The 8,073-nt window shown below is 44.9% G+C and overlaps 1 protein-coding gene across 1 annotated transcript; it reads right to left on the bottom strand.

Annotated features, from left to right (window-relative positions):
* Nucleotides 1–349: 349 nt before the first annotated feature.
* On the bottom strand, nt 350–4,252 carry LOC119273530 (cysteine-rich receptor-like protein kinase 10). The gene is made up of 8 exons (XM_037554666.1): nt 4,117–4,252; nt 3,019–4,015; nt 2,542–2,652; nt 2,262–2,443; nt 1,431–1,641; nt 1,117–1,354; nt 866–1,016; nt 350–785 (listed from the first exon to the last, which is right to left on the bottom strand). The coding sequence occupies exons 2-8, from the start codon at nt 3,983–3,985 to the stop codon at nt 474–476; spliced, it is 2,172 nt and encodes a 723-aa protein (XP_037410563.1). The 5' UTR covers nt 3,986–4,015; nt 4,117–4,252; the 3' UTR covers nt 350–473.
* Nucleotides 4,253–8,073: the final 3,821 nt, after the last annotated feature.

Genomic DNA, 8,073 nt, shown 5'->3' with positions numbered 1-8,073 from the left:
GGCCTGGCCGTCGGCATAGCCCTGGTCCACGAGCAGCGGCTGGTCGCCACGTGGCACACCTTTGCCGACGGTCTAGCCGTCGGCATAGTTTTTGACTAAGCCGACGGCTAGGCCGTCGGCATAGGGGTGCCACGTGGCGACCAGTCGTTGGGCAGACTTGACGGCGGCCGCCGTTAGGCGTGATCGTTGCCGACGGCCGGGGCCGTCGGCATAGATGTACGGCCCCCGTCGGCGTATCATATATGCCGACGACTTTTCTATGCCGACGGCCTCCGTGGCTGTGCCGACGCATATGTTGCCGACGACCCTATGCCGACGGGGGCGATTCCGGTAGTGAGAGATGCGCCGGTCGCCATCCGTCATAACCAAAATATGATAGGCTTACTTGGTCTGCCCTAGTTCACTTGACCTGGTCTGCCTGCCTGTTGTCTGATTGCTAGCACTTCCATTAACAATTGAAGCAAGGTGATCAACTATCTGCCATCTGGCTCCTCAGTGATGGTTACCTCGTTATTACTGCAGACGGTTAAGTCATTATTACTGGATTCATCTTCCTTAGATACCCTTAGGCTGAAGTATGCTGGATGTTTAGGCTCTGGAAGAATAACACTCTCGCTGTTTAACATCGCAACGACATTTGACATGGTCGGTCGATCATCTGCGTGCTCTTGTACGCACATTAGTGCAATGTTAATGTACCTCCTAGCCTCCGCTGCATGGATCTCCTTAGCAATTGATGCTTCTAGAAGCTCAAAACATCTTCCTCCTTCCCATAGCTGCCATGACTGCAGATAATTTATCATCAAAAATTACTTCGGCTTACAAATAATGTAGATATTTGTGTGAGAGTTTGCAAAATGCTCACATATCCAAGGAGGTTAAGAAAGTCTTCGTGCTGATGGAAACCAGAATTCCTTTGTCCGCTAAGGATCTCGAGAAGTAACACACCAAAGCTGAACACATCATATTTGATCGAGTAAATGCCTTCAGATGCATACTCCGGAGCCATATAACCACTGAAATGAGTTAGAAGCATCAATAAAATACTATGTCAAATTTTAAAGGTTGATAATCAACTGATTAATGGTATTCTAATTAATCATGTCATATGCTTACTATGTTCCCACCACCCTCTTTGTGCTTCCTTGAGTATCATTGGAGCTGAAAATTTTTGCTAGCCCAAAATCAGAAATTTTGGGATTCATGCCCTGGTCCAAGAGAATGTTGCTGGCCTTAAGGTCTCTGTGTATGATGCGCAACCGAGAGTGCTTGTGGAGATACAATAGACCTTGGGCTATCCCTTCGATTATCACACATCTTTTATTCCAATCAACCAAAGTTGTTCTAGTAACATCTGCACATTAGAGAGTGCATTTTATAGTATGGCCGAAACACGATCGAAAATAATGGTTAACCTACATTGTGCATACCAAAGATAAAGAAGTCCAAGCTCTTATTTGGCAAATATTCGTACACCAAAAGTTTTTCCTCTCCCTCAATGCAGCATCCTATGAGCTTGACCAGATTATTGTGTTGTAGTTTTGCAATAAGTTCAACTTCATTTTTGAATTCTGTGAAACCCTGTCCTGAATGTGAGGCAAGCCTTTTAACTGCAATTTCCACCCCATCTGGTAATTGACCCTGGAAGTATATGTACAAAACCGGAGGCATTATATTTTACCGAAATTACAGAAAATGGATCACATGCCCTCCATGGGAAAAGGACTTTTGGATATACAACATCACATATCCGATGCATTGTCTTAATATTCCATCTCACTGCATTTTAGGGCAAAATAACCATGTTTATCAAGAGTTCCTTAATTTTTTTTCTTTCTAGTTTAGGGCCCCGTATGAGGTTACTTATGCTAATCATATTTGGTTGAGATACATTATAAAACTGGACTTTAATTAGGCTATATACACTATATGTTTATCAAGCAACTGTCTGCATTATTAGTTTTTCATTCTAGGGCATCGATAATAATAATGGAAAGCATGTGGCTTCGCTTTTTTTGCCATAGGTTGCTACAAGATAAATTATATGATAACTTCCATTGTAGATATTGGAACGTATATAGATTATTTTCCAAGGTAGCTTAAAAAACAAAGCACATCATAGCACGATTCTTTATGGATTGGCTACTGTAAACAACGCTATTGTAAATAACAAAATATATAAGGATTTTTTTGGGCAATCGTGATTTAATGTATATTATAGAAAGAATATTGATTGAATCTTTCCTGGACAATGCATTTACCTTGTAGACAGGACCAAAACCACCTTTCCCAAGTAGGTTTTCTTTGGAGAAGTTGTGTGTAGCATGGAATATCTCAGAAAATTCAAAGAGAGTGAACTCTGAACTCTTGTCTTCCAATCTCGAAACCAATGCGTCTTTTTCCAGCTTATTCGTGGCAGCTTGATCGTGTAAGATATCAGTTCCTAAATTGAGATGACACACAAATATACAACGTTAAGGATGACTACATAAATGAGCGGTAGTTTTTTAGAGCAATGCTGTAATCGTGATAACAAGAAACCTTTTCTTCGTCTTGTCATCCATACAATGCAGCAGATAAAGCACAGAAATATTGAAAGTAATGGAGCTCCAATAGCAATAATCCGCAGCACCTTCCGGCGTGAGTTGCGTCCTAAAAAACACGAATTCATCTATAGTTTTCATATAAATATAAAATTATAAGTACCTTCCGGTGGCAACAGCACCTTCGGGCGTGATCTGCATGCATCGTCACTCAACGGAAAGACAAAGGGAGTTCACTCTTTTTTCAAAAATGGGAAGTTCTTTTTCTACCCCCTCCGTCCCATAATATAAAAACATTTTTAACACTACAGTAGTGCCAAAAACACTCTTATATTATGGGACAGACGGAGTAGAATCCAATAAAAAAATTGTATCACGCAAGATGTGTGACATGTTTCCCAAATTAATGAATCTGACTGAAGCGAGGTGCCATGTCCAACCCAGGATCTGCCGGGAAGGATGAAAATTTACATACCATGAAGTTCGTGGGTGCTCGCTTGCGCCTCCAGAGGTGGTGGTTCCGCAATCGGCGACTGCAACTGCGACTGTGGCCGTGGAGGTGGGTTCACGGTAATCCGTGGTGGGTTCACGGTAATCCGTGGAATGGTGTTGTTGATCGCCGGAACTTCAGATACCAAGTTGATAATACGCAGCATGGGGTCCCCTTGGAAGAATGGGAATATCTCGTACCTCATGGTACACCGTGTCCCCAGGATTCGACCACCTTCCTTACCATCCATGTATGTGACTGTATACTGGAAGTAAGGCTGCAAACATGTGGTGCAGTCGTCGGCAGTCAGGTCCGGCGTGCACTGCATAAGGCAGTAGAGCGTAGGGAAGGAGTTGACGTCTAAGCGCGAGGTGGTGAACCTCCTCGAGCTGTTCGCGGCGGATTGAGCCGTGCTGTTCAGAAGCGTGAACAACAAGAGCTTGAAGGAGTCAGCTCTTGTCGAGATGTTCATCATCAAGCTCTCGATGCTCACAATGGCGAGTATATGGTCATTGACGGTGGTGGCGAGAAAATTCTTGTTGGAAAACCTGAGCATGCAGGTATTACCATAATAGTACACGGTGGTGTCCTTACTGTTCGGGCAGTTGTCCTGTCCGTCCTGGAAGGCGGTAACCAAGCATCTCTCGCAGGCAGAGGCGTTGGAGTCCCCGCGGCAGAGTGCGAGGGCGAAGACGACATTCGGAACATTGCCATGGGTGTCGGTGGCGAAGAGGGTGGTGCTGGATGCTGCCTTCTTCGGGAGGGTTGAAGACAGGTTCCTGAGGTTGGCTTCGTAGGTGCTATTTGATTCGTAGACACCGCTGTTGCCACAAAATGGACAAGCTTCGGCAGCGACGAGAGGCAGGAGGGGCAAGAGCAGGAGGAGGAGGGGGAGGATAACCACGGCCATCCGTGGATGACAAGCCAGATCCACGGATGATAGGAACCGCATCGTCAGGGAACTTGAAGAAACTGCGGAGCTCTGGAAAAAAAAGGGAGACAAAAAGAATGTTATAGAACAAGAACATAATCAGTAAATAAAAAGTAAAAACAATGTAGAGAACTGGAAAACAATGCAGTTACCCCAAGTTGTAGTAACTGTGGATCATCAATAAGTGATGGATCGGGGCTTATCTTCCACAGAGCTCCGCGTTGCAGGAGGAACTGCCTTTAAACGATGCCTCCGCTAGCGCTCGCTCCGCTCTCCTGCTCGCTCGCCAGCCAATGTATCCTCCACTACAAGTGGCGCGGCCAAGAGATAAGTCAGCAGTGGAGGACGGCGGCCGGCGGAGTGGACTTCTTTTTCAACTTCGGCGGCGGACGACAAGGAGGAGGAGAACGACTGGTTGGTTGACCCACCGCGAGTCTCCCGTCCGTCTCGTAGTGCCGACTAGCTGCTGCTTCAGTGGGCTCGCGTGGGCCTGCGTCGACCGTGTCTGCTCTGCTGTGCGAGCCCAGGCCGCATACCCCTAATAAAAAGACAAAAAAGCCAGGCCACACGGCTGAAAATGGTTTTGTTTTCGTTTTTTTGCAGATGCAAGAAGTGCCCCAAAAGAGAACTGTTTTATTTTCCGCGAAATGGAAATCTAGACGCAAGACCAAGGAAAACGAGCTGGTGGTAAAATTGTAGTAGTATTCCCTCTGCAAAGAAAAATTTACAGAGGATATAGTATTTTTTTTTCAGTGGTGTTCTATTGAAAGCAATATATGCGATGATTTTTTAGGGTATATATTGGATGATCTTGTCATTACCTCTTGTGTTTCTTACATCACAGTTTTATTTATTTATTTTAAGGGGGAATCATATTTAGGTTGTAGTATTGTTTTTTAAGAATAAAACTATGTTTGTATTATCAACCGGGAATACTTAAGGTACAAAAAGAGGATAGGAGGAGTGCACCGGCTAAGATACTTTGACCAACGTGGGCAAGTGATAGTTGCAGCATTATTCATTTTAGGAATCAGCGTAACCATCCCATAATTAAGTCTTCTAAATTTCAACTCCTCAACATGCACCTGGTGGATCATAGTTAGCGTATGATCTCAAGGGAATACAATATGATACAGATATTCCAGAAGAATTCCGCATGAAAGTCTTTGCCAAGAAATATAACCTAGAGGGTCTGTCTTCTGGATTTTGACAAGTGCCTATTTTCAATAATAGGAATCTTATGATATGTCATTTTTTTTTCCATTACATTCTCTTGGCTTGTCCATGGCCGACCATGTCAAATAGAGTGCGGCGGTGGCAGCGGTGGCTTGCAGCGAGGAAGCTGACGAACAGATTCGTTTTCTTCGCCAGCTCTGTTTTTAGAAAAGAGGTCTGAGGTTCTTTTTTTAATACAGAGGAAATACTACGGTTTTGGCAATACTGCAATTATAAATACCATAGTTTTTTGGGTTGCCAAACAGGTCAAAGTAATTAAAACCGCAGTAATTGAGAAAACTATAGTATTGCTATAATACTTAGATAAAACTGTGCTATCAAACGGGGCCTACAGCTACTCCAAACACAATGAAACTCAATTACAACAAAACCTATGTTTTGGTGTAAAATCTGGCAGATCCCACAGTATGGTGTCATGTCTAGTTGAACGATCGAGATGGGAAACAAAGAGGAAAGGTTTACCTAGGTTTGGGCCCTCTCGGTGGAGGTAAAACCCTACTTACTGCTCTTTTATTGTTATTGATGGATGGACTGCACATAGTACAATGACGATCATAGGTGTACCGAGTGGGTGAAAGTATGAGATTGTAAGGTGCCTATTGACTAGCTTGATCTCGCCTATAAAGGACGGTGAGGCCCATGGTTACAAGTTTCCACAATGTCAGTTACTTTGTCTTGGAGGCCCATAGGTAGGGTAGCAGGACTAGGCCGTAAGGTAGCATTGTGGGCCGCTACTCGCCTGTTGGTCGACTTCTGGTTGCCTTCGGTACCTCAGGCACAAGGAACCGTCGGTAGCTTCCGAACTGGTCTTTCAACTCGACAGCTTTCGGGTGATGGCTGTGCTTGGCGCGGCATCTTATGGATCCTAAGTGAGGTCTTGACCGGTTCCTGATGATTCCTGAAATGTAAAGTACGCGCTGACTCGCCCTTAAGGACGTTAAGTAGCACCGTCTGCCAAGATCTGAAGCCGATAAGAAGTGGTGAAGTCAGCCTACATATGAAGTTCGTTCAATGAGGGAAAACGCGTCAGCGCATGCTGGCTTTCATGAGATTAACAACAGACGGTCACACGTCCGCATATACTGGCTTTCGTGTGAGCAGGTCGTGAGAGTAGTCTTGGTACTGTGTGCAGATCCATTGCTTCAAGGTAAAGATGAGCCTGCCGTAGACGCCTTGGCTTGACGAATTGCACTAGATCGAGCGGAGTGAAGAGGTGGTGCCTTGTCTTTGATATCAGATGTTAGCACCCACACCAAATCACTCGATTATCTTTGGAAATTGGGTAGCTAGTCTCGATTACAAAGAAGTCGGTTACACAAATGGATGAACTAGTCTTGCGAGAGGTGAAAGGGAAAAGAGGTAGCCGCCAAGTGTTGATTGCCTTTGATCCACCGGATGGGCCTCTCCTCGATCCTCCCTGCCTTAAGTGGCAGACACTGGTGTCATGATGGATGCGTTCGACCATTCGGGCCCACAGAAGCGTGAGTTGGCCTGACGTGCAGGCTTGGGACCTGTTGTGTCGTCAGGAGGTGGGCCCAACATGTCAGGTTAGATGACAAGGCACGCGGGTAAACTGGTGCAATTTTGCAAACAATGTACACTTGTGGTTTACAAACCATGTGGAAGTATCATGTATTTTTGTCTCCCACCAAAATGGAACGGGAGTTGGATCTTTTATACCACTTGATTTCCTCTTTTAGAAAAAGACGTCCAATCTTCTCATTGGATTGATTTTTTTTCAATGAATCTCTTGAGGTGTCAAAAATGCAGGGCTCTTGATTTTATCGAGATCATCAATAATCGTGGAAAGGCACTGCTTCTCTTTTTCATAAATGCCACTAGTGTGTTTCTTCCATCCAAATTGGCATCACCTTCAGGCTCTGATCTTAAAGTTACATCGATGAAATGATGTTTCGACCAACGATAGACTTCTCCCACGCACTCTTAACTAAGTCAGCAAAGCCTACCTAAGTAACCATCCCAATTCAAATTTGAATGGTCATCAGAAACTAGGGGAGCTAAGCGAGTTAAGAGTCAAGTATGATGGGCGCATGGTCCTAAAGTGTTTCAAGACACTCGAGTGCACAATCGGTTACCATTTGAAACTTCAGTTCCCATTTGATATCCATAACCACACGATCAAGTTTCTCGTATGTGGGCACTGGATGATTATTAGCCCGCGTGAACCGTCGCCCTGACATACTGGCTTCCCTAAGACTCAAACTGTCAATCACAACCTTGAATAGCTCTTCAGGTGATTCACACAGGTGCTTGCTCGCTTGGCTGATCCCTCCACTAGCGGCTGGCGGGGTCGATCAGTTTGCGCCCCACCCAGGTGGAATTGATCACGAATATTGTCTCTCGCGTCTCTCGAGCAGCAGCCACTACGAGCGCAAGCCTCTGACGAGCCTTCCTTGTCTTCCGTCAGGTACACAATGAGAAGCAAAGGATTACATCTTCAGAAGTACGTAGTTGTTAAAATTATATCGAATATGTATATTGGGTTACAGTTAGACTTGGAACACACTGAGAATTAGGTGTTTGAGTCAGACACATATAACCCGTGCCTATTACTTAAAAGCACCATGGGCAGCAAAAATAGACTAGACGAATCTAGTAGGCTAGACACAAGATCGAGAAGGTCGGTCTAGGTACCAATGGCAAGGGGTGCCCGGACCGGCCATTGCACTATGGTTGAGATGTGTCTAATGGCATCGGTAGGCTTGTCGTCGATCTGTCAATCTGTACTTTGTCGATTTAGTACATGGGAAGGTGCGCCTATGGTCATGCCCTGGGATGTAGTCATAATAGTAAACCTCGTTAACAAATATCTCATCTCTCCCGTCTACCTTTCTGCAATGATCGTTTGCGTA

Source organism: Triticum dicoccoides, chromosome 3A (genome assembly GCF_002162155.2).
Source record: "Triticum dicoccoides isolate Atlit2015 ecotype Zavitan chromosome 3A, WEW_v2.0, whole genome shotgun sequence".
Lineage (NCBI taxonomy): Eukaryota > Viridiplantae > Streptophyta > Magnoliopsida > Poales > Poaceae > Triticum > Triticum dicoccoides.
The sequence above is the reverse complement of the archived record's forward strand: the minus strand, read 5'-3'. Positions and strand labels throughout refer to the sequence as shown.